The 27,306-nt window shown below is 39.9% G+C and overlaps 1 protein-coding gene across 1 annotated transcript in view; it reads right to left on the reverse strand.

Moving 5' to 3' along the window:
* Positions 1–23,223, reverse strand: part of ankrd33ba (ankyrin repeat domain 33ba) — a 35,580-nt gene extending 12,357 nt beyond the window's left edge. Inside the window, exon 1 of the mRNA XM_041813703.1 lies at positions 22,474–23,223. Within this exon, the coding sequence (XP_041669637.1) occupies positions 22,474–22,887 (414 nt within the window). The 5' untranslated portion in view covers positions 22,888–23,223. The remainder of the gene's footprint in view (positions 1–22,473) is intronic.
* Positions 23,224–27,306: the final 4,083 nt, after the last annotated feature.

Here is a 27,306-nt window from a genome sequence, read left to right on the forward strand (position 1 = left end):
TCTCACTTGTCTGACAATGTCCTATTTTCTCTGTGAACCTTTCTCACATACACAATCACAAAAACATCTAAAGGTAAGCAGATAGAGGTGGGAAATGATGTCAAATATTTAAAATGTTATTTTACTTCTACAAATCCATATTTTTTTTCTCCATTACTCTTAGTTTTAATGTGGTACTACAGACAGACAATGGCTGCACATCTGAAAGCTATGCTAAGTTTATCCCTCTGTGTGCAGTCTAAATAGTAGCTACTCAGTAGAGGCCTGCTGTAGTGAGCCCCAAATACTAGTGTCACTCCGCAATATTCTGCCCAAATACTACTCCACAGTGCGATATTACACTGCCTGGCCAAAAAAAAAAAAAAAGTTGCCACCAAAAAAAGGCCACACACTCTAATATTTTGTTGGACCGCCTTTAGCTCTGATTACAGCATGCATTTGCTATGGCATTGTTTCGATAAGCTTCTGCAGTGTCACAAGATTAATTTCTATCCAGTGTTGCATTAATTTTTCACCAAGATCTTGTATTGATGATGGGAGAGTCTGACCACTGCGCAAAGCCTTCTCCAGCACATCCCAAAGATTCTCAATGGGGTTAAGGTCTGGACTCTGTGGTGGCAAATCCATGTGTGAAAATGATGCTCCCTGAACCACTCTTTCACAATTTGAGCTCGATGAATCCTGGCATTGTCATCTTGGAATATGCCCGTGCCATTAGGGAAGAAAAAATCCATTAATGGAATAACCTGGTCATTCTGTATATTCAGGTAGTCAGCTGACCTCATTCTTGGGCACATAATGTTGCTGAACCTAGACCTGACCAACTGCAGCAACCCTAGATCATAGCACTGCCCCCATAGGCTTGTACAGTAGGCACTAGGCATGATGGGTGCATCACTTCACCTGCCTCTCTTCTTACCCTGATGCGCTCATCACTCTGGAACAGGGTAAATCTGGACTCATCAGACCACATGACCTTCTTCCATTCCTCCAGAGTCCAATCTTTATGCTCCCTAGCAAACTGAAGCCTTTTTTGCATGCCAATGATTTCACAATTCTTAAACAGACTAACATCTTTTCCACGACCACAGGATGTGTCTTTCGACATGGTTGTTTAAGAAATGAGAAGTTACTCATTGCATCAGCTGGGGTTAAATAACTTGTTGCCAGCTGGAAGATAATCGCCCATGCAGTAATTATCCAATAGGAGGCTCATACCTATTTGCTTAGTTAAATCCAGGTGGCTACTTTTTTTTTTGTCCAGGCAGTGTATAATGCCAGTTCCTGGTCCCGCCACCCTATTTCCTGCTTTTTTTTGCACAGGAAAATATGGAGTGTACTAGGTTGGAGCTGGAGCTGACAGATATTGAGTAGCAGTTGGTTTTACTGACAAAGAGAGGAGACATCAGAGGAGCTGATGCAAAGTCAGCTCAGGAAGAGAGAGAATGATTTGCACTCGCTTGGCGTCTAACCCCCAATTTCCACATACAACGACTGTGCAGCGCACTGAAGTGTGAAGAGTGTGGAAGCGTGTGAAGAGTGCTGCACCGCGGCACACAGCCCTTATCAGCAGGCAGAGATCATGGTAGAAGTGCGAGTTCACACAGGAATAGTATGTCAACAGCTGACTTTTTTAACTTTAGGGGTTAATTTATCATCCTTACTGGTATAAGTCCATAATATTTTTGCTTCCTCCATTGGGTGAGTACATTAGGAAGTTAAAAGGTCAATGTTTGCTTAAAGGATCTGTGGTTTTATGTAAAATTCCTTGGCTAAATGTCCTCAAAAGTTAACTATTTCTCATCAATGGTGCCGTTGTAGCTCTGTGGCCCACTGATCTCCTGTCGACCCTTTGCTCTTGCTGCAGGATGGATTTAATGTTGATATAATGATGATTTACGATTGGGAGTCCCCCCACATTGTATTGTATTTTGAAAGAACCGGATATTCTAAGCTTGTGACTTCCTGTTTGGAGCTTTCTGATCGGCGGGAATTGACATTGGCAGCAGCCAGTGCTGAAAATAGACCTGCGGTGCAATTTGCACTGCAGTACGATTTGCCGGTGGATCACCGCACAGTCACTGTATGTGGAAATTGGAGGCATGCAAGAGAGACACAGATGAGGAAATTCATGCCTGATATTTTCAGATATCAGGAAGTTGATCTGACCAGTTGGATTGCTGTCTGCAGCCATGTATCTCTAACTGAAGTGCACACAATATTCCTGTAGACATTACACAGAGATGCACAATCACCACAGCTAACCAATCTCAGCAAATAGAGTCGGTACACTGTGATCTACATAGGGTCCAAGGTTACACGGATTCTACAGCTCACCTTAGGTGTAGCTTTAATGCAGAAGCATAAATCAGACCCACTTCAGCTCCGCCTCTTTGTCCAATCTTAAGTTAGTTTAATGTCCTCTTTGCAAAGGACCTGCTTAGGGACCTCTGGTAATCTGAAATAATTGTGCAGAACGTCTGTGATTATGGGCATGTGAATCGACCATGTTGGTAATTTGCAGAGTAAAAATTCCAGGGCAAACTACTGACTGTATTTCAGCACACAGAAGTCCACAGGTAATTCTAATCCTGTGCTAATCAGCATCTCTGTAATTTCAGGTGGTAATTAGTTTTTTTAAGCAGTCCATGCGGCTTTTCCTGTGCCTTTATCTAATCGAAGAAGTATAACAGTGGTAGATGGTTAACAAAGTTTGGACTCATAGGTTATAGTAAATAGTTCTTCTCTTCCTGTTAATTTCATGTTATATATAAAAATGTCTTCATTTTGCTGAACTTTTTTTTGATCAAACTCTGCTGTCCAAATGTGCATGCGTGCACCACTGCTCTCTTCATGTGCGCAGCACTACTGCTCTGCTTCCTGCAGTTTCTCTTTGCAAGTCCCTGATCTTATGCCAGCTGTATATTTCATGCATAACACAATTTATGATTTAAAATGTGTCTCAACATTCAGTGGTTAGGCTGCAACAGCCGATCTGTGTAAGGAGGGTTGTTGTATATGCATGACCAGAGGTGCATTGTAACATTAGACGTCCATGTTTTTTACACAGTTATGGGAGGAATGCTCGACTTTCTCTTTCTCTGCCTGATAATGAGTCATCGGAAAGTTGCAGGAGATCACTCTTGTCACTATTTTATTAGTCATGGACAGCTTCTAGAGATCGCAAAAATGTTAATTTATATATAAAGACAGAGAGAGGCAAAAAAAAAAACACCTTCAGTCCATGCTGTGTATTGGAAACTCTTAACAGTCTGTATAAGACACATGCAGGAAATGTCACCTGCAGAATGCAATGTGCACAACAAAGCATTTTTTGTGTGGATTTTAGAAACAAAAATTAATGCATTTATATTGCTTCAGCCGTGGGCTTCCTTCAGAAATGTCTGTAAATTTGACAACATTACAGACTTTACTTAATTGTGCAACTAGGCCTGTGATGATAACAAATTTTGCTGGACTATATATTATACCACAAATTATTGCCGATAAATATTATTGTCAACATTATTTTGCAATCAAATTGACCACTAATGTAATGATAATATCTCATTGTAATGCTAGTATACCTTTCAAATGCAATAAACTTTTATTTCTCATGGGTATTTTTTTACCATTGTTATTGGAATGTCAAGGACTTTTAAATATTCAAAATATTTAAAACAAACACACCATTTTGCGCTGTTCCGTTTGTATTTATTTTGTTGACCAAACTCCTCAGTGAGTGTTGACTGTCGGGACGAAGGCTCTGCATCTTGAGGTGCAGTTTTTGGCGTTTGGCTCTGCAATCATCTTTTTTTTCCTCCTAATTTCTACTACGTTACCTTGCGTTGCTCCTCACGAGACTCACTTGCTGAACTCTGTGTGTGTATGCTAGCGGCCCCGCCTCCCCCCACAGAGACAAAGAGACTGGATGACTGACAAGAGGGTTCACTACGTTCATTCCGCTATGGAACAAACCAGCCAGGTGCTGAGACTGATGCACAGAGTGAACCCTCTTGTCATCCAGCCTGTTTGGAGGCAAGAGACGACGAAAACAAATACGCATGCACATGGCAATATATCGTGGCCGGCAAAATTATTGAGTTCATTTTCATTTATTATGCAATTAATCGATTTATTATCTTCCCAGGCCTACATGCAACTGCACAGTCGCGAACACTGACAAAGGGCGTGATTCACAAATTATCAGAGGTCCACAGGCAAAACTACCCAGTAGTCAATAATACTTTAGACAGCATTTTTAATATGGCAGCCACTATGGACCCCCAGCTGTGGAGGCTGCCAGCTGTGAAATAAATAATCAGCACATTTGTGCCTTGTATATTAATGAACACCAAAAAGAGGTGCCATTAAAGCTGAAATCGATTCACCTTGGAACGGCTTTGCATGACTAATCGTCTGCCTGGATCATCATGCTGGTGTATCTGTGATAGTAGCAGCTTCACCTGATATCCAGGAGACACACAGCCTCTGCATGCACAGTGTTCAGCTGATTATGAGGATTACAGGCACACTTTAATTCAGATTAGTCATGAAAATGAAGAAGAAGCAGCGTAGTGTGCTTAAGGTCATGTTAACTAACAGCTCATGCTCCACTGTGACTTTTGTGCATGAGCACATCACCCTGTCATAGCAACAACACTACTCAAAGGTACAGTGTGTAAAAAAATATTGGTAACATCTCACAGTTGGATTAATTTTTTTGTGGTTTAATGGCAGCTAGCCAACAGCAACAGTCTGGCAGTAGTACCAACCAGGAGTTATAATATTTGAATTTCTACACATTAATGACACAAGGCATTCAAAATCACACCCCATTTCCGGAGGCACCTCAGCCAAAACTCTGGGTTTACTTACTCTTTACCTTCTCTGTCTTACCTTTCCTCAGGCTCTAGGCCTGTGGTCAAACACAAATGCAAACACACTCTCTCATCCTTTGATTCTCTTTATCAGTGGCTGTTGGCAATGTTTGCCAGAGGAACACACCACACACAATCACAGAGACACACATACATCCAGAAAGGTAATCATGTGCTCCACAGTATTACCCACTCAGTGACTAACTGTGGGGCTAAAAGGATAAAAATAACAACACTAGCAGGTAGCTCAACAACCCTGGAACCATCAGGAGTGCTCCTCTCTGGGGTGGATGAGTGTATGTGTTAGATAGAGGTACAGTCAAATGTAAAGTGAGGCTCAGAGCATGACTAAGATATAAATCCTCACCAATACTTTCTGGGAGGATTATGTATTTTGCATGTAGGCCAAGTGAGGATGCAGACTAAAGCAATTTGAAAGCATTCATTACTTGATGCTGATGGACATAGACACATGCCCTCTCTGACTTTAATCTCCTCTCTTCAATTACAGCTGGTTGAAGGCGCCTTATGAAGTGTGATATTTACCTCAAGGTTAATGCAGACTCAAACTTAATTTTGATGTATTGCAGTTTTTGCCTGACCTTACTTCTGTAATTTCTTGCTAAGTAAAAAGGTGTTACATAACGCTCGAGTTCAAGCCTAAATACCTTAGTTTGTTATGTGAGGTTTTTCACAGAACTGATCCTTTGTTGGCTCTCCAGGTGATCATCCCTCAGCCTGTCCTCTAAAGCCATCAGCCAATCACATTTCAGGTAGCTCCACAATGCACTTGGCTTCTAGACGTCCATAGAAAACATTAGAAATGTTGACTGTCCTGAGGTTTTATTACAATTTATAGTTTTAACTTTGAGAAATGGTCAAACATTCCACTAAAACATAATTTAACAACCCATCATCTTCCTACTAGCAGGCTAGCCAGCTAGCTTCAATGCTAACCTGTTGTGTTTTGTGCTTTGTACCAAAGGAATCAGCAGCTGTCTGTTCTGTTCACCTGTACAGGAGGCAGAGGTATTAAAGTCGATACTTCCTCTCATGGCAGTACAGATATATATGGTTGTCTGTGTTTACATGGACTTAAATATCCCGGTTATGAGTCATATCCTGGTGTTGATCAGGATACTGTCTTCGCATGAGAAGCACAGAGAAACCTGGTTATGCATATCCCTGTAGACATAAGAAATACTCGCATCTTGGTTTATGATCACTGCATCATATTTGAGCAGGAATCTGTGAAACTTCATTTATGGATTTTGTGTTTTGTTTGTTCTTTGTTTTTGTTTTGCAAGGAAAGGTTCTCATTAATGCACGTGCATAAAACAGACATACTACTCTTAATTTTTCCGCCTTCTGGCTGCACCTGTTCAGAGGTTGGTTAAGTTGTTGTATGGGAATTTGCTTTTAGAAAATAAACTTATTTACACTAAGAACGTGTGTTTAAATTGAGAACTGATAATAAAACAACTTCAGAAATGAAACTGAGATGGTAGCAAAGAGTGACAGGGGGATCTCAGATAAATACCTGGCCTTATGTATTAAATCATCATAAATATGAGGCAATTATTATTATTATTATTCACTAAGAAAATTTAGCAGATGCCAAGAAAGAGCTTAGTAATCCTGCAAGTGTCTTAAGTCACTTAATTCACTAGCTTCAGAATAAAAGCATAATGTGAATACACAGGTAGCTCAAGGTGGGCCTTGAAAAAATCAAGCTTTTACTTTGAAAGTAAACAGGATGAGTTATAGTGTTTACATTTCAGGCCTTGAACGTGTTGACAGAAGAGTTGGAAATTACTTTTTTAATCCACCTGCCACTTTAGCTGATTGATTCAAAAATCTACCAGCCAATTTATTTTAACAATCAGCAAAATGAGACAAGCTATGATAAAGAAAGTCGAGAATTAAAGTATGTAAGTTTAATGCTATACAATAAAGGGAAATGTTTCAGTTATTTTAAGAAAAATACTTGTATTTCTCCATCTTGTGGCAATTTGGTGGCTGATTTGAGTCTCCATTGCAGCCTCATCATAAAATTCAGATTTAATAAGCCTCAACTAAGAGGTAAGATAATAAAGTTTGTTATTAGGAGAGTTATCACAATCATTAAGGCAATACTGAAAAGTTTGACTGTTGAGTGTTGTTGCTCATTTTAACCATGTTTAAACCAGTCCTGTATTCGACTGAGCAAATGTTTGCTACATGGCGCACAGGCTTGCTGGAAATTCATGTGGCATTTTCCTGCATTAGGAGTGGTGGACTTGTGACTATTAAATATGTTGTGCACAATTCCTGCAATCTCACGCTGGAACTGAGGCCTCATTTAACAATCTTGGACTTAAAATGAGCAAAGCATCAGTTCAAAAGCCTTTGGCAGGTAGACCAGTCGCACCATTACTCATATGACATTGAGTCAGATCATCCCACCTCACAGCCGACTGTGAATGTTTGACAGCAGCTCTGATACAGGAACGAGGAGGCGAGGCTCTTACCTGGATGCTCACCGAGTGCCATCTTTGGTTCACAGAGCTCTTAACTCTCAGTAACTCATAGCATGAGTGGTCATTCTCTGTCTCCACAGTAAACTAAACTCAAGTTTCATTCATGGCTGAAAAAAAAAACTTTTCACATCACCATTTATCTTAATATGAGCATGTCTAGATAAAACACTGCCATCAGATTACATAACAGACTAATCTGCTGCAAAAGCAGCCTGACTGCCTCTCTCTACCGTCTCCCTAACTTGCTCACACTGCCATCTTGTAGAGATCCATATAAAACTTTTTAAATCTCCCAGCCTTCTTAATACTCTCCTGGCCACTTTAAGCAGAGCAATATTTGACCAACAAGTGGAACGGAACGTACCTCACTGTTACTGCAACACCACCCCACTGTATCTTTGTCTTTATGCTTTCACTAAGACCAAGTTTGTAAAAGAATAAAACCATTTTAGAATTGAAAATTAAACTGAAGAGTGTTTCACTTGTTTTAATGGAGAGAAGGCTGGCAGTAGGTGGTCTGTCTAACCTGGAGACAGTAACCAAGGAGGGCGGGGCTTCAAAAAAGGTCACACTGATCAAATTAACCTGGCTTTAGTGGTCTCTGATCCGGGCCTGGGTTGTAAAAGGAAAACTACATTCTCTCTCCTAAATGAACTATGTGACATGTCTTTAAAATATTTCTAATTTTAGCCTGACTTGAACTTAAACTTGATTTAGGAATGGAGGTCAGTGGACTCAGTCTAAAAACACACACATACAGTAAATCTTATTATTAGCCCGCAGAGAGACAACAACACAGAGACACAAACACACAAAGTAATCTGGGGGATATCCAGAGCCAGGAATAGAAAGGCTTAGCCGTATCAGAGCCACACAAGGGGGGGGGATTTGAGTCTGTTCTTTACTTAAGAATGCTGTAATAATTGGCTCCAGTGAGGATGACACAATAAAGTTTCTGAAAGACACAGAACAAACTGCTTTTTCCAGTCAGTGTTCTTAATCTAATCATTTAAAAATAGAAATACCAGCTTACACTTGTACTAAAGCATTTTTGATGGTCCACCTGACTGATTTAAGCTGAAGCTCAATGACAAAGCATGAGAAATCTGAATCTACATGAGAGCTCTAAAGCCGATGAAAAGGTGCGCTTGTATAAAATCCTCCGTCTATGAAAAGATTTAAACTGTCATGCTGTGTTCAATGCAGCTCTATAGCTCTTAAAAGACCATCAATTTTTCACCTTAAAAATTCCTTGCAGGTTGGATTGGCCCACATTGGCTCAGTTTAGCTGTTGTAGCGAGCAACTTGTAAGTGCAGATGGAGGTTGGTCAAATAGTTTTTGCAGAGCGTGCATAACTAGACTAGGGCAATAACTAGAGTTTCTCATCCATGAATTTTGGAGCATGAGTTCCATCATGTAGATCATCTTCTCCTTCCACCTGTTTATGGTGGCTGAGAAGTCTCACACTAATGCATATCCAAACGCTTGCATTAACAGAAAAGATGGTTGCAAAAGCTGCCACACAAACAGGCTTTGTGTCAGTGTGTTTTCTGGCAGATCCATTTCCTGGTCAAAACCAGACTCAAAAATTGGGAGAAACTCTTATGTTTTTTTGTTTTAACCAAAAATGGAAAGTCATTTTTCCGTTTTCCTGTTTTAGACCAAAAGTGGAAAAACGGAAAAACAAGTCTTTTTCCTTTTTTGACCAAAAATGAAGGAAAAAAGAAGAGAAAACAAGCCGTTTTTCTATGTTGTTTTTATTTTGGTCACAAAAAAAGAAAAAAAAAAACAAAACATTTTTTTAAAAAGGGGTCCAATTTTTTTTTTTATTCTGTTCTTTTGTTTTCTTCATTTAATGAAATACTTGAGGAAAAGAAATCATGGGACCCATTAGGAAAGGTGAGCATTTTAAAATAAAAGCCTCCATGTCAAAACATGAGCCATCCATCGTGCCAAAATTGGAAATTAAATGTTATTTGTTTTTCTGTTTTTGTGACCAAAATGAAAAACGGCTTGGCTTGTTTTTCTGTTTTGCTTTGTTTGTTTGTTTTTCATTTTTGGTCACAAACAAAAAAAAAACAGACAAACAAAAAAAAAAAAGGAATAATAAGAGTTCCTCCCTATTTTTGAGTCTGGTTTCAACCGTGAAATGGATCTGCCAAAAAATAAACTGACCGCTTTGCATGAATGTACATTCAAATGCAGTGCATACAGGTATAATAGGAATGCATAATTGAAACACTTTGTATTAACAGAAAACACAAAACACTTCACAATGGAAGTAGTCTGCACATACATCCCATGAAAATGTTTCATGCAGAAACAGAGATGGAACTATTTTGGACAGACTGCAAGACAGAGTTGAGAAAAACATCTGAACTTCACAGAAAGTATTCCAAATATCACTTATATGGTCGTCACACATCAAAATATTGTTCAAAACCATTTGGGAGAAGTCTGTCACACTATAGTCAAGCTATTTGTGTTTGTATTTGTGTTTCAAAGCCAGCCATAAGGGGGATGAATGGGAAAGCTTTACAGTTGCAAAAAAAATGGGCAGAAAAAATACTGCAAGGTGGTAAAAATGGGCAAAAATGGTTTAAAGTATAAATAACTGGTTAAGTTGCACAAATGGGTGGCAAAACTTTTGAGAAGCAGTTAAAAATGGGTTGTAAAGGGCAAAAATCAGTTTAATGTGTAAACAAATCTGGGAAATAGGAAAAACAGTGATGAAAAGGGGTTAACAAGTGGCACGAATAGATAATGTGAAAATTAGAACTCAATATATGTTAGGGGAAACTGTTAGCCAGGATGGTAGCATCAATGCTACTTATCCAACACACATGCATTGGCATCATCAATTAATCACAGCTGGGGAGGGCATATTCTCTGGGTTCTTCAGGGGCCCAGCCTGTTCTATAAGCTGGCCTGGTTCCCCACCTACTGTACCTATTGGCTGTATCATAAACCACATCAAGCGTTATATTTCCTTCACTCCTTTAAATGTTGGATTATGAACTAATGAGGCAGAAAAGCTGTTAAAAAGTGGCGCCAACCCCAGACAGCCTAGTCAGTTTTCATTGTACTGCAAGCTATGGAGAAGCTGCTTGTAATACAGTTATCAATGGGTCAAGTCTGTGCAATGTCTGATGTCTGCGGCTGCACCTGCAATCATGACAATGCTAGTCTCAGCAATGTTAATTTCTTACATAAAAATAGGCATTCAAATTGCATCTTTCAAACCAGATTTTGAAGTAATATCATTAACAACTAAGATATCATCCCAAATAAGAAGAAACATTTTTAAAACCTCAGTCATGAACAGCCTGCTTTCCTTGATGATTCCCCACTGAGAATTCTTCAGTAATATCCAACAATCTTCCTGTTTACTAAATAGGGGCTTTTTAACTTCCTAATCAGTACTGTCGTGAATTAAATCCAACAGATCTCCCACACAGCTGCAGCTCTGCAGCCTTATACAGTACATCTTTGTCTTTAGGAACATGCACACAGCAGCACGGATGCAGACGTACAGTTCTTGGCCCTGTGTCTGACACACACTCTGTGCCATGTGCCTGTCAATAGCCTCCCAGTTAACTGTCTTTGTGTCTGCAGCTGAGCGTTCACATGGTCGAATTAAATCAGATGAGTATGACTGCCGCTTTGATTTTTCCACTCATCTATATTTGTGAGCGGCCTCATGCTCGCTACCATCTGTGGTGCCTGATTTCTGTCTCTCTCCTGTCCACGCGGTGGTCTGGTCTGAGTGTGCTGTTAGTCGTACTGTGTGTTCGTCTCGCACTCTGTAGTTTCACTGCTGCCCTGTGTGCCTGCTGACAAAAGTGGACTGTGTCTGCCTCTGTTTGGAAAATCTGATTGTGTTTGAGAGGAGGGTGAGAGAGAGAGAGAGAGAGAGGTAACAGTGAGGCACAGAGCGACCTCATTTAAGTTGATTGGATTGTGTCTGGGTGTGTGTGTGTTTGGGTGCGTGTGTGTTATTTAATTTCCATGTGAGCATGGCTCCTTATCAAATTCACCACAGGGGGTACACACAGTCCTGAACCAGGTCGTAGGGGCCCGGGGACGATGATTTAGTACTCATCACACATGATGTTAACACACAGACACAAATCTAATAGTGGACACCCTGGTACCTGTGATTTTTACTGAACTGTGTTTTGATCTGTGGAAATCCTCACGAAGAACATCAGCCTTCAGAGCCAGGACACCAAGAATATTCTATAGCTAAACGCACATTCTTGCATATGACCTAAAATGTGTCAAATTTTAACATTTACATAAACTGTCTGTTGTCCTATGAGGCACAGAATGCCATGTCATTATGCACAGTTTGACTGGTGAAGATGAATCCAGGGGTTGGCATGTGGGCACTGGAATCCTGCAGTGTCTGCAGCTGTCTGCTGACTGTGACAGCAGCATGGATAGTCAGATTAAAGACAGACAGCTGCTGTAAAAGACTCATTAATTAGACTAAAGGTCTTTGCACACCAAAGGACTATGCGAATAAACAGCACGAGAATGCTGATAATTTGGGGGTGAATTTTGACACACCTTCCTAGTCACTTGAAGAGCAACACAAATTTCTGGGTAAATTATGTACATTCTACAAAGCATTCATGCTGATGAAGTCTACTGTGTGTTTACTCTATCCACTGGTAAACTTAGAGTGGAAGATAAATTTGGGTTTTCATCTCTAGTTCCTCCTGGCTGTGCATAACCTTCGATTTCCACACACAACGGCTGCGCCGCGATCTGCCAGCAAAATGTACTGCGGAGAAAATCACTCTCTCTCTAGTCAATCAGGGTAGTTGCACTGCTCACACCGGCACGTCCCTGAAGCACCAATAAGATCTGCTTCCTTTGAGAAATGCTGCAGGGCTAGTTTCAATTTCAATTTTAAATTTGCTTTATTGGCATGAACAGATCCATAACTGCTAAAACAGTGTACAAAATTTTAAAAAATGCATTAAATATTATATACATAATATTAATTTACATATTAAATAATTCAAAGAAATTAAAGAAGAATAAACATAAAAAATCTGATTAATTAGATATATACAGTGATACATTAACAGTTAATGAAAATGCTGAATAAAATTCAGTATGTTGGTTGGGAGGAGACTGAATAGTTGTCCCTCAGGCTATGACAGCAGCATCTATACAGACGGTTCTTTGTTCTCATAATATGTCATTTTAACTTCATCCTTTAGTAAATCAAAGTGAGGAACCCTTAGTTTGATTTGATCAGTGAATTCTTTCCTGATGTGTTCATATTTACTGCAGTGCAGCAGGAAGTGTGTTTCTGTTTCTACCTGGTTCCATGTACAGCGCTGACACAAGCTGCATTTCGATTACAGTTTTTCACAAAATAAAAGCGATACTCCTTAAATTTCGACTAGGTACAATTGAGCTTTGAATGTGTTTCCACTGAAGAGTGTTTTGGGCATGAGCCTCACAATTCTCATAAAATCTCACTCGCGAGATTCCGCTGCAAGAAAGATGGACACTCAAAACCTGTTGTGTGTTGGTACGGTTATGATTACATGACCTTGATAATTCTGAACAAAAGACGAAGGCAACAGATGAAAGTTCAGAGGCTAAATCCATATGTATGGAAAAAGCCAGGAATGAGGGTATAAGTATGATGTTAAGAGAAATCTCAGCCTCCTCTGTCCACACGTACCACGCCATGTTGTCTTGGTCACGTGACACTGAACGTTACATCCTGTGAAGTGTAAATGTGAAAATAGTGTTTCCATTGCACTTTTGCAATACATTTTTTATAATGAAATGTATGACAAACCTCCTCTTGAGAGCGTAAAAACTTTTTCAAGATACTTGAGAGGTTTTTCGAAATTCAGGTGTTTCCATTACCAGTTTCATATTGCACTATTTAGATTTTGCACATTTTTAAGGGTAATAGAAATGCAGCTATAGGCTGTCCTCTTGAGGTATCCAGGTGTGTCTGTGTCTACCATCTTTATGTTCAGGCTGCTGCCAACCCGTGTCAATCCACGCAGAGCAGATCGATCGGACCGTGTAAAGTATCCGGTCAACTTCCAAATACAACACAATGCTTGCACTTCCAATCTTAATTCATCACTTTATCAACATAGCCTATCATCCTGCAGCAAGAGCTAAAGGTCACTGAGAGGTCAGATGGTCACAAAGCTACTACTACATTGACAAGGAAAAGTTTACTTCTGAGGTAGAAAGCCACCGAATTTCACATGATAACACCGATTCTTCATAGCAAACATTAACTTCTCAACATAGTATGTACTCACCCATGGTGTAAGCAATAAAATACTGCAATCATGTCAAAATGAACAGCAAATCAAACCAATAAAGGCAAAATAATATGCTGTTGATACATAATTATTCCAGTGTGAACTTGCAATTCTGCTGTGATCTCCTCCCTCGAGTCTCAAGCTCTGGACACGCTTTGAGTGTGCAAGGTCACTCGCCTTCATTCAGAGCAAAACCATGGTGCTGCAAAGCGCAGCACTGCCGGTGTATGTGGAAATTGCAAGTTAGAGACTTGGTTGTTAAATGTATCATTGGAGACAAGTCCTGTTTAGTATTAATGAGCTCCAGCTGTGCATGCAGCACGTTTTGTTAACATGGCCATGTGCTGGGCTGCCTGATGTCTGCCTCCATCTTTCATGAGGCTCCATGATGTCATGTTAAAGGGATAAATAGGCACTGAGTAGAGACAAATATCAGAATGTAAAGGGGAAAAACATCATTACATGTTATGGAGAGAAGGATGTTTTGCCACTCTGTCTGCCATAAAACTTTTCTACAACAAGTGTTTCGCAATAAGTGTAAGATGTGTGCTGGTTGATAGAGGAAGTTTGAAAAATCGTCCAGGGTTAAAGAAAACTATCAGCCACATTTAGAATTCTGTTGCTGAATTGAAAGTTTGCACTGAACCACTTTTTCTGACAAAAAAATAAATAGGTGTGAATTATTTGCACCAAAATAATAAAAAATTAATCCGGTGTGCAGGGGCCTTAAGTCTAAGCAATTGATCAAAATTTAGATTATGCAATATGACTCAATGAGGCTGTTCTACTTAATTAGTGTAATCATTTAAAACAGCTGCATTAGATCCTCACAGACTAAAGTTTGCTAATGCTCACTAGTTAGTAGAAGAACGTTATACACAAGAGGATTTGCTGAATCCCCTGGAGATGAACAACAAAACGACGTTTAGATCTTAGAGAGAGGCCAGAATAAAGATCCTGTTGTTGATGATCTTGTGAAGAATAAATCATCTGCTCTTATACAGGACGACTCTTTATGAACTCAAAACTGTGCACTTCCTGTTTTTTTTTTTTTAAGTTTGTCTCACAGCTGAGAACTCCACTAGCTCTTCACTCTGTTCTTCCCATCACTGTCACATAGAAAGTCATGTTAAAGAAGAAAAATGTTCCCCTTCTCTGTCAGCTCTCATTCAAACACCCTAATGTCATAATGCAGCTCCACTGCAGTAATGGCTGCCTGTCAGCTTTCAGATCTGTCTATAAATTGGGGTCATGACTCCAGTCAGTCATGCTTCAACAGGTGCGTTGTGGAGTTGAAAGTTTGCCATACTTTTTTGCCACTAAAAGGTTGAGATAAAAATGAGTTTGTGACAGAAATCAAAGACTTCAAAAACATGTTGAAAAAGTGAAACTAAAAACAAAACTGAGGGTTTAAGATTATTTAAGTAATCTTCTCTAAGATACATTTTAATATTAATTTTTTGTTCCTTTCCTGTTATTCAGCTAAACTAGAGTCATATGGTTTTCTTTTTTCTTTGTCTGATCCATGACACACTTGATTCTGATATTTTGGCCACAAGAAGGATTGTGGATTTTAGCTCTGCTCTTTTTCCTCCTAACCAAATTAATGTAATATAATTACCTTTTGGCAACAGACTTCTGAGTAATGTACTGTGATTCTGCACAAAATCACCAGCAGCATCTGCAGTAAACCTTGACCTCTGACCTCCCTGACACAAGACACTACCAATGAAAAACAGTCCTACAACAAATGATCACATTTGCCAAATAATGAAGCTGAACTAACAAAATCCCACATCCTCTCAGTATTTCTTCTTCTGTTATTAACCAACATCTCTGACCTTGTATTTAAAAGCTACAATAATGATCTAATCACTGGTTTTCAACTAGTAGGTTAGGACCCAGAAGTGGGTCACTTATTCACAAGGCTGGCAGCCTCTGTGCTGGAGTTTTCCCCAGTAGAGAAGGTCGCCTCTCTGTGGTGCTGGGTTGCAGGAAAGATGGCTCTGACTGCTATTGGTGCATATTCCTCGAACAGCAGTTTGGAGTCCCCAAACTTCTTGGAGTCTCTGGGTGGTGTCCTGGAAGGAGTGGCCCCAGGAGACTACACTGTCAAACTCTGGGACTTCAACGGCCATGTGGGCAACAATGGAGACACCTGGTGACCTCAGAATTCCATCCCTGCTTTTTATAGATGATGTGGTTCTGTTGGCTTTTTCAGTCCAGGACCACCAACATGGTCCTAGGGCAGTTTTCAGATGAGTGCAAAGCAGTCAGGATGAAGGCCAGTACCTCCAAGTCTGAAGCCATGGTTCTCAGCCGGAAAACAGTGGATTTCTTCCTCCAGGAGGGGAGGGTGTCTTTGGCCCAAATGAAGAAATTCAAGTATCTCTGGGTCTTGTTCAGAAGTGAGGGTAGCATGAACCGTGAGATCAACAGGCAGTTTGGTGCAGTATTGCAGATGTTGTAGCCAGATGACAAAACACTCAATTTACCAGTTGATCTTCATTCCAACCCTCTTCTATGGCCAGGGACTCTGGGTTATAACCAAAAGAATTAGATTACAGGTACAAGTGGTCAAAATGAGAGGTGTCTGGGCTCAGCCTAAGAGACAGAATGAGGAGCTCAGACATCTGGTGGGATCTCAAAGTAGAACTGCTGCTCATTAATCTTGAAAGGAGCCAGCTGAGGTGGTTTGGGCAACTGATCAGGATGCCTCCTGAGCACCTCCATGTGGAGGTCTTCCGGGTGTGTCCAAGTGGAAGGAGACCCAAGGTAGACCCAGGACTTGCTGGACGGATTACACATCTCACATAGCCTGGGAGTGCAGTGGAATCCTTCAGGAGAATGTTGCTGGGGAGAGAGATGTCTGGGTGGACTTGCCTGGCCTGCTGCCATTGCGACCCAGTCCTGGATAAGCTACATTAGATGCTACATCAACTTTAGTGTTAGCTACAACTTTTTTCTGTATGGTCTTGCAGATGACGGGCTCTGTTACCATTTAAGACTCCATGGCCCCCACACTGGTGACCTCATGTCTTCACTGTACACCAAGCTCTACTGCTGTGCCCCTCTGCTGAAGTTTAGCTAACAGCATAGCTTATCTAAGGATAAGCACAACAAGATGGTAAACCAGGTGTTACTTGCACAAGGCTACACCATAAATAGGTTAGGGCATATTTTTTGAGCATGAGAACAGGATGAAGCAAAGCCTGTTGTCCTCTCTAACTGGGTACCAGTTCCATCTTTAATCTGCTTTAGCTACAAAAGTCGTGTGTTGTAACTATCTGTATGCAGCCATACATCAGAACAGTATCATATGTAAGCTGTGTGTCATATTGTTTATACGTAGTTTTAGAAGTTTCTTTGTCTTTTAGATTAACTGAAAAGTTAAACTGAAAATCTCCCTGCTGATTACTCTAGATACAGACATTTTCTTTGTCTTGCACACACACTATCAGGCTGTCTGCTGTATGAGGATGATGACATCTGTGTCTGGATGTCGAAGACACACACATCCTCACACACATGCACTAATGAGCTTAACAGATTCAGATAAATATGTGTTTTCAACGGATGGGTTTTCTAACCTGTACTTTGTCTGAGTATGTACATCCTGCAAACACGGCCCCTCTTTCACTGCAAGACGATTGAAAACACATTAGCACGCTTTATGAAGTTCATGTTCCAGGGCTCCTGCATAATACAGTCTTTACCCAGATTATCATACGAAAGCCTTAAGATATGGAACCATTGTTAGCATGTTGTTTCTATCTGTTTTTGACAGGCTGCAATATGCCTTGAATCAGGACCATGCTGGGGCAAATCAGGCCCAGAACTGGGCCTAAAACTGACCCGTGCAGTAGCCTAAGGTAGAGCTAGAGAGAGATGTACTCTTTGTAAAGTTAATATGATAAACAGAGATTGAGTTGAATCTTAATTGAAGTTGCACTCCAAAGTCTGCACTAAAACTCGTTTGTAGCCAATGATATAAATCTACAGTGATGGTCCTTATGTAACTTTATAAAACAATGTGTCAGTATAGAGGAAATAGGCTTGGTCACCTCTTCTTTGGACATAATGGTGGAAGTAAATCAACCTTTTAAAGAACAGAGTAATGTGAATCTATTCCAGCATAGAGCTAATTTCCAGCTAATTCAATTACAGAAGTGTCGAAATGAAAAAAGGTGTCTAGTGTTTCACCATAATAGATTCGTCTCCTCGCCCTGGGCTCAAGTTCTTTGGCGGACCGAAGCACTACACCAGACAGAAGAAAAGAAAAACTTTGATAGAGCTGCAGACTTTATCTCCAGGAACTCTTTAAATGAATTACCTTCAAAGAAAAGATGTTATAGTTTTCCCCACATGTAGGGCTAAATGATAGAGGACAAAATTGTCATTATGATATCTTTTCCTTCTGTTTTATATCTCTACAGTAGATAAAAGCACAAGGAAGTCATTCCTAAATTAATTTAGTGATTATCACATCTATCATCTAAATATGGGCAATTAACATTTTAGTAAAAGAATTAGAATTGGATTATTTTTGTACTTTAAGTGTATCTTAACCTTATACACATATTTACCCAATATTATTTTGATATTTTGAAGTATGACAAATAAAGCAACAGTTTTAGCTTCATAGCTGAAGCTAATATGGTCTCCATAACTTTATCATTATTATTATTGCTAAAGCTATTTGCAACCTATCTTATTACTGTTATTGGTGGCGTGTCTGTCTGTTGATATGCATGCTACGGCGCTTCTGCAATTGTCCTTGAAACCTCTCAGAAGACTTCTTGGGTGTACTAGTTCGAAACTGGTGCCAATTTAAAAAAATCATAAATTGTGTATGTACAGATTTTCTATAAAATCCAAAATTGTTGCGCTTGGCACGCCTGTGTGACTGAGGTTTAATGCTCCCCTTGTTATGTTGTAGGTGAATCACTGCACTTAGACCAAGAGCCATTATGCAGTTATTTTGGGGCAGAAAACACCCCTTTCCATGCAAATTGGAATTATTGTGTGAAGCATCTAATGACGAGGTTGGTAGCAGCACAGCCTAGAGAGCTGATGGAAGTGTGCTGCAGTTTTTATGACACACAAACTTTCCAGAGATCAGGAAACAGTTTCACCTCTGACCTTGAAATGAATGATGATAAACGATGTGTAAATCAGGTTGGAAAATATTACTTTGACATTGCAAATACTAAGGCACCTGCAAGGCAATTTTTTAGGCACGCCTGGATGTGATCACACACCTGCTCCACGATCCCCACCCAAAGTAAGCTCTCTTTAAAGCACTTCTCCATGCTCAGATTAAACAAGATAATACAGGAGATGTGGCACACATTGGTGTTAGAAATCACGGTTTATTTGCTTTTTTTTGTTGGTTGTAGATGGCAGTGCAGCTTAAATACATTTGAATATATGACTGTCTTTGTGCAGCCAAACAGTGTGATGCTTTGTTAAAACTCCACAATAAAATGTGCACTCTTAAACTTTTTGATTAAGTCAAAAGGCACAGAACTAATGCTCTCCTTATCATTTTGTAGGCCAATCACCACAAATACAAACCAGTGCGCAGAGACGCTGAACCATTATGCAGTCATTTGGGGGAACAACACCCCTTTCCATGCAAATTGGCCTTATTGCATTAAGCATGACGAGGTTGGTAAAAGCACGGCATAAATAGAGTAAAGTCTGCTGTCTGTGAGGGCTGATGGACTTTCCAGGCCTCAGGAAAAAATCCACCTCTGTATGACTTTAAAATAAATGATGATAAATGATGCGTAAATAAGGTTGAGAAATATTACTTTGACATTGTCATCACTAAGCCATAACAAGGAGTTAAATCAGTCTGAGATTTATGCATGAGCAGAGGGTAATGGTAAGAAATCCATCAGGAACAGAATTAAGAAAAGAGTCCGATACAGGTCTCTAGTCTTAAAAAATAAATCACCAGAATTATCTGATACCATGACAGTGAGCCTGACTGCATGAAGAAGTTTAGAGAACATGTAGTTAACATGCTGATTGTATAAAAAATAATTTCCTTGTTTACTGAGATAAATTGAGACTTACATGACATGTTTACTGAAAAGCTCACATAACAAAAATGATAAAACTGTGATTTATTTTTCATCCATGAAGTTTTAAGTTGAAGCAGCAAACATCTCAGCTGAGGCTTTCTTCATCCTCATACCTTAAACTTGAAAGTGTACACATCAGCTCGTCTCTATAGAGGAATTTATAGTTTTAACTGCACAGTTTGGATAATTAACAAAACTGCTCAGACAAACAACTGCCGTCATCTCATTTTGAGATAATTTGTTTGCCTACGTCTTCCAACAAGTTAAAACCAAACCCAGAAGAAGTAAATGCACTCAGACACACACTAATAAACACATTAATGTTCCTACACACACACACACGAACTCTCTCTATCTCTCTGCCTGACACACAACGCTCGTACAGAAGAGCGAGTGTTCTGCTAACCGTGAGAGGTTTCACTGTTTTTACAGCTTCAGGTTGGTTACTATTTAAAATCTGAGGTCTGTCAGTGCCTGAAACAGTCCAAAAATGTAAAGCATTTTAAATAAAAATATTTATAATGATATTTTTTAATTCAGGGTTAAAGTTTGGACTAATTTTAAACAGAAAAACATTTTTAAAAAACTGTAAAAACTTTCTCTACACATCAAAAACAGTTCAGCAATTACAAAAATGCAAATGTAAAACCATCCTTTAAACCCATGATTTTTTGTTTTATTGTGTTTGATGAAATGTTTTGCAATCAATAAAATGCTTTTGCAGTGAACTTTAGGGCTACCATAATTTTCAATACAACATTAGTATGTCTGTCTGTTTCATGATAGGTGAGACTCAATGTTAAGGAACATTTTAAAATTTAAAAAGAAGGTCCCTACTAAGACAAAGGGATACTGATGCCAGTGTTGGCCAAGATAAGCCAGTGCAGTGAGTTCAGGCTTAATTATTTCAATACCTGCTGAGTGTGAGGCCACAGGACAGTGGTGAGGCCTGTGTGAGAGCCAGATCTGCTCAGGGCCCTGCATCTGCTGGTGATGTTGCTCAGTATGATTGGCTGTATGTTGGTATGATGACATGGCATGTTGTGAGTGGCTGTACATCTGAGAACTAAAAGTAGTTTATATAGAGAGGTATTAAATAATGTTCCTGCTCTTATTAGAATAAAACCCCAGGGTTCACGGTCACACTGAGTGTTCTATATTAAAGGTTCAAACACAAATACTGTAAGTTTCCAATCAGTGACGTCTTTAGTTCACTGCTGACTGAAGTGCACATGTTTGGTAAGGCGTCAGAAAAATGGTAAGCTTAAAAGTTGGTTCCCCTGTAAATTTTTGGTGAAATTGAGTACAACAGCAGCTGAATCTTTTGGTGTATTAACTGAGGTGTGTCAGGAACACTGCATGTCACGGCCATGTGTTTGAATGGAGCTAAAGATTTAGTGGAGACAGAGAGGATGTCTAAGACCATGAACGTTCTGGGCACCCATGACCATCAAAACCATTCAACAACCTGAACAAATGGGTGGAACTGAATAATCAACCACTCAGGATAAGAATGAGAGCAGAAATGGGCCCACTGGTAAAGGGACAGTTCGGCATGAAAATTTGAACATGACAAAAGTGTGTGCTAAAACTTCTGACTCCTGATCAAAAGGAAAAACTCACATTAGTGGAGACATTTTGGAACAAATTGAAGGAAACACGTTTTTCAGAAGGAGTGATTACATGTGATGAAACTTGGATCTTCAAATACAATCCTGAGGCAAAACAGCAGTCAGTGCATGAAAACACCATCGTCACCAAGGATGAAGAAAGCAACACAAAGACAGTCCAAATCCAAGGCCATGTTGGTTGTTTTCTTTGACATTTAGGGGATCATTTTGGAGGAGTGTGCTCCAGAATGTTGAATCCACACTATAACAAACAGGTTCTAGAAAAACTGAGAGAAAAGTCTGAAGAAAGAGACCACAGTTGTTAAAAAAGGTTGTTTTTCACAGATTATATTGCATTGCATCATCTCTGTGTGTCTCAGATCCAGCGCTGCAGAGATTCATGTTATAATGTCTTAAAGAGTCTCTAAAAGTCTGTTTAAGTTAGGATTTACTTGTAAATCTATGATGAGTCAAAGAACAAGGCTGTGGTGTTATATAATATCAGAGAAAGGGAGGAAATGCTTAAGGTCTGCATTTTAGTGCAAATGCTCTTCTTCAAATGTATAAAACCCAGTCTTGTTTTATTGAATTCACTCCAAATGAGAAAAATGTTTTTAAAAAATGATTTGTAATGAATAAAGGCTGAACATCTGTTTAATTTATTGTGCCTACTTCAGGGTTAAACTTGATAATTCTTTTATTACTAAGTGTAATATTATTTTTGGAACAGTCAGAATAGACTAATTTGCTTTTTTTAACATGTCCCCTCTTCTCCTGTCATTCTTTGTCATGTGAGTGGTTTAATAGAGAGAAAGGCTGACTCAGGGTTTGGGGGCCCTAGCCGACCATACATCGCTTGTACCTTGAGGTCCCTTAGGGCAGGAGGCCTAAGGCCACTGTGGAGTCTATTCACAGCAGACTTAGTGTAATCATTTCCTGTTTCTGAATGGAGATATTGAATTGTTCATTTTCCCCCTGTTACTGTGGACCCTGGTCTCCCCCAACAGCCATCTAGTTTCCTTCAAAGTGAACTAACGCTCGTGTAAACAATTCCTACCCTGTTGTTTCGGTCTGCCTCGTTGACCTCCTCTTTCGTCACCCCGTGCCGGATCATGATCCTGACTATGGCCGCGTTGTTGCTGCAGCACGCCTGGAAGAAGGACAGCGGCTGTGGGCTGTCCGGAGACGGAGTGCGCTCCGAGTCCGCGAACGCATCATCAGGAGGGTAGAAGGAGTCATCGGAGGCGATGCTCCGACTGTCGCTCAAGTCCTCGAAGTCAACTACTTCAAATTCATCATCCTCTTCCTCCTCATCGTCCTCCTCGTCTTCCTCCTCACATGAGCCCAGGTAGTCCTCGTCAGAGTTGAGCTCGGTTATAGTCGGGTGGACTTGGACTTTCTGTTGCTGGTGGATCTGTCTGATCCGGACAGGAGCGCCTCCTCCATCCCTGTCGTCCGTGATAAGCACCATCTAACCCCAGCCTGGCGCACAGCGGGGCGCACACATGAGCGTCAAACTGAATCTTAGTGCCACTCAAGAAGTCACATCCATCGCTGAAACAGCGTAAACTTGAACTGTTTGTGTGCTACGCAGACTGAAGCATGCTGCCCGGACCGTTACCCATCAGTCACCTCTGCAGAGTTGTTAACATTTCTTCGTCTGCTCCGGGAATGTCCCGCCAAGTGAGAATATTAAAACCGAAACCACGTTGGTTCGCGGTTGCGTGTGAGAGCGTAGATGAAAATAAAAGTTCTTTTCAGTCCAAACGTGGAGCTGAAGCAGAAAGTTAAAGAGCTGCGAGCACGACCGTCCCAGATAGGGCGGAGAGAGAGAGAGACAGCAGCCTGTTAACCTACAGACACATAATCCGATTACATGGGACCTCTCTCTCTCTCTCTCTCTCTCTCTCTCTCTCTCTCTCTCTGTCTGCTGGAGAGAGATTATTCCAGTCTCTCTACTCTTCTCATAGCGGGACAGAAATGTTCTTAAAATACTCATGGAGGGATTTGGTTTGGTTTTATTCAATGAATCTGATGGGCAGACATAGGCTTAAAAAAGGATGGACAGTTTTGACCATAGTCCAAGAAAGAATAGTCCTTTTATTTAAACTGGTCCAAAAGTCCTGTCAAACTTTATTTATGAGCTGTAGCACATTTCATCCACACAACACAAAGCAAAGGCACGGGTGTAGCACGGGAGAGGGGGGGGGGTTACCCGGGCCCACAGTAGGGAGGGGCCCTTGGGAAGCCCCTAAATGAGTCAGTCAACAGACTGAAATTTGTATAAAATAGAGTGAAATAAAATACTGGGGGGGCCCTGCTTCTCCTTCAAAAATGTCCAAATGGTATAGTCCACTGCTGCAAAATAATGCAAGTAAATTTAATCCAACCACTGTAAAAATATTGCTCATAAATCCAGAAGTTATGGTTCTAAAATATGTTTGAATGCTAGGATATTTGTAAATAATGACTGGTTAGCGGGTCAAGGGGGGCCCTGTGTATTATTCTTTCTGAGGGCCCAAAATCCCTAGCCACGTCTCTGGGCACGATACTTGGAAAATCCAGCGCTGGACTACATCAGTTTGACATTTTTAAGGGAGGAGGAGCGGCCTCCCAGTTTGTTATTGCACACTACTTGTTACAAATTTCAATCTGATAAAAAGTCAGAATTATAATTTTTATCTCATAATTTTGACTTTTTATCTCATAATTTCGACTTTTTATCAATAATTTTGGCTTTTTATCTCATATTTATGACTTTAATTCATAATTTTGAAGTTTTATCCATAATTTAGATTTTTTTATCTCATATTGTATGACCCTCTAACTCATAATTTTGATTTTTTATCCATAATATTGATTTTTTTTCTCATATTTATGACTCTCTAACTCATAATGTTGACTTTTTATCTCATAATTATGATTCTTTAACTCATAATTTCGACTTTTTATCCATGATTTTGACTTTTTATCTCATAATTATGACTCTTGAACTCATAATTTTGACTTTTTATTTCATAATGTTGACTTTTTATCTCATATTTATGACGCCAATGGTGTGATGTGACTGGAAAAACGAAGCTTGTCATCATTAAAGGAAATCTCAATGCAGAGAGATATGGAGATGAGATTCTAGAACCAGTTGTAATCCCATATCTCCCCAGTCTGGGAGTGAACTCTATCCTCCAAGATGACTTAGATGGTCTCCACAGAGCGGGGTTTATCAGAGACTACCTCCAGAATTTTAAAAGGGTTCCAACAGAACCAGATTATTGCCAAGAAGCATTGTTACAACAGAGAAATGATCTACCACTGAACTTACTGAGACATATAGCCACAACGATAGTTTTTTTCTCTCTGTAATTAATAACATCAGTTTGCTGACATCAGCTGCTGTGGAAAAACCAAGTGCATAACAGTCCCAGTGTGTGCCCATTATTATTCTAGCTCCAGGTGAGAGTGGCGCTCTCCTGTGGTTCCTCTGTCTCTATGGTATCTCTGTGGGTGACGTGTACTCTCACGGATGTCTGGGAAAAGTTTAACTGTCCGCTCAAACCACAGACAAACAGAACTAACACATATTTATCTGTGTGTGTGTGTGCATGTATAATAGATTTCTGACATATATATGAATAACATTTTCAACATGGAAATGAAATATTTTGTACTATATTTCTTAATTTCTCATTTGAGACCTTGTTCAGTCCAGATTTTCAGAAGAACAAATCCACAAATCTAATAATAATTTCTACTTCTAATAAACCTTAGGCATTAACATGATTTATTTTAAACCCTCAGTGGGTCTGGTGTGCCCAAAATGAAAAGTCTTAATCCAGGGTGATACCAGCGGTAGATCTAGGACCAGAATCTTCAGGTACTTTCTATTTTTCACATGCAGGTTCCTTTTTTTGCTCTGAGGCCGGCATACCTGGAGGGAAACTGGCAGTTCATTCAAGGACACTCCAGGAGGGCAGACGCCTGCTAATATGAGGAGCTGATCCAACATCACCTCTGAAGAAAATCACACCCTGCTCACTGGACTGCAAATATACTGTGCATCACTCTGGAAAAGATGTTAAAAAATTCAATTTGTTGTGGTCTCTTATATCTAAATGCATTCTGTGAAAGAGTCATGTGAGAATGGAACATGCTGTAAATGGCACAGCATTAGTAACACTGTCATCAGTAGAGTCAATAACATTAGCTGAAGAAAAGTCTAAAACCTGCAGTGATCATCACCGTGAAACCAAAGGTCTCATGTAATGATTGGGTTTCTACTCCGGCCCTGATCCATGACAATTTCAGGATTATTTCAAGTACTACTTTGTGAAAGTACTTTGGGCACTCCATAATCATTGTAACCAACAACATGTTTGTCTCTACAGTGTGAAACCTCTAGCAAAACATCCGTGGTTTCTTACATAATATTCATGAGAAAATCCAAACATAATGGCATCTATTTTCTTCCTCCTGTCAGGGGTCAGATCATGCTGGCAGCAGGGAAGTCAACACAGACAACCCTCTCCCAGTGACATTTTCCAGCTTCTACTGGACAGAGATGGACTGGGAGGAATACTTGGCCCCTGGCATTTTTGGCTTGAACTGTATACTGTATCTCAGAAAGGAAGTGCCATAATTTACCAGTACAGTATTTCCAGATTTAGATTTTTTTAATTGACTTGTATCCATAACTAGAGTCCTGCTGTTACATTCATAAAATAACCTCACTGAAAACATTATAGACTAAGAAACATTTCACTCAAATTATGTATAAACCTGTTTTAGAAGTAGATACGCAAATGGGGACTAGCTTTAGCTTTGTTAGTTTAGCTAAAGCTAACATAGTGGTAACGCTACCTACGTTATTAACATTACTACACAGGCCAATGTACCTAAGTTAGCTTTAGCTATGGTAGCTTTAGCAAACATAGTTAAAGCTATTGAGCTACATAGCTTATATAGCTGCTCTGTGAGTTTAGCTTTAGCTACATAAGCTATGTAGCTACATTATCTACAGCTTAGTCAGCTTTAGCAATGCGAGTTTTAGCAAATGTAGCTAGAAAGACATAGCCTAGATTTAAGCTTACATCGCTGCATTGTGAGCTTAGCTTTAGCTCTGTAAGCTATGTAGCTACGTTATGTACAGCTAACTAAGCTTTAGCAACGTTATTTTTATCAAATGTAGTTAGATAAATGTATACACATAGCCTATGTAGCTGCTTTGTTAGCTTAGCTTAAGCTACATCCGCTATGTAACGACATTATTTATAGCTAAGTCAGCTTTAGCAACATGAGTTCTAACAGATGTAGCTAGATACATGTAGATATATAGCTTACGTAGCTGCTTTTTGAGCTTAGCTTTAGATTAGCTATGTAAGTTAAGTGTCTATGTAATCTATAGCAAAGTCAGCTTTATCATCATGACACTCAGTCCTTATGGCATTTTTGTCATTTATTTATGGATATGTATGGAAATGGATGATGGATGTTTGAAATTGATTTGCAGGCTTTACTGAGAGAGGAGGGAGGCTGCATGTTTCCTCTGCCATTTGCCCGGCCCTGCTTTGGTCAGTCACATGATTCTCTATAAACATCACATTTCTCTGTGGATATCCCCTTGGGAACAGCCCATTTAAGCAATCTTGGTGCTAGTAAGTTTAAAAAAGCTCTTGAAGTTCAATCATTCATTCATTCCACCTTAAACCACAAATGGCTCAAGCTGCCTCCACACTGCAGCCTCTTCTACGGTCTATCTGCAGCAGGAGCACACAAAGATCTCCTGTGAGCCTCCTTGTGACACGAGCACTGAGCTCTTTAGTTTTGCATGTGTATGAGGGTTAAATGTAAATGTTTATGTGAGGGTTTAACTGGACGGTTTATGCCAGCCTGA

The sequence above is a fragment of the Cheilinus undulatus genome, linkage group 19, assembly GCF_018320785.1.
Source record: "Cheilinus undulatus linkage group 19, ASM1832078v1, whole genome shotgun sequence".
NCBI classification, from domain to species: Eukaryota; Metazoa; Chordata; class Actinopteri; order Labriformes; family Labridae; genus Cheilinus; species Cheilinus undulatus.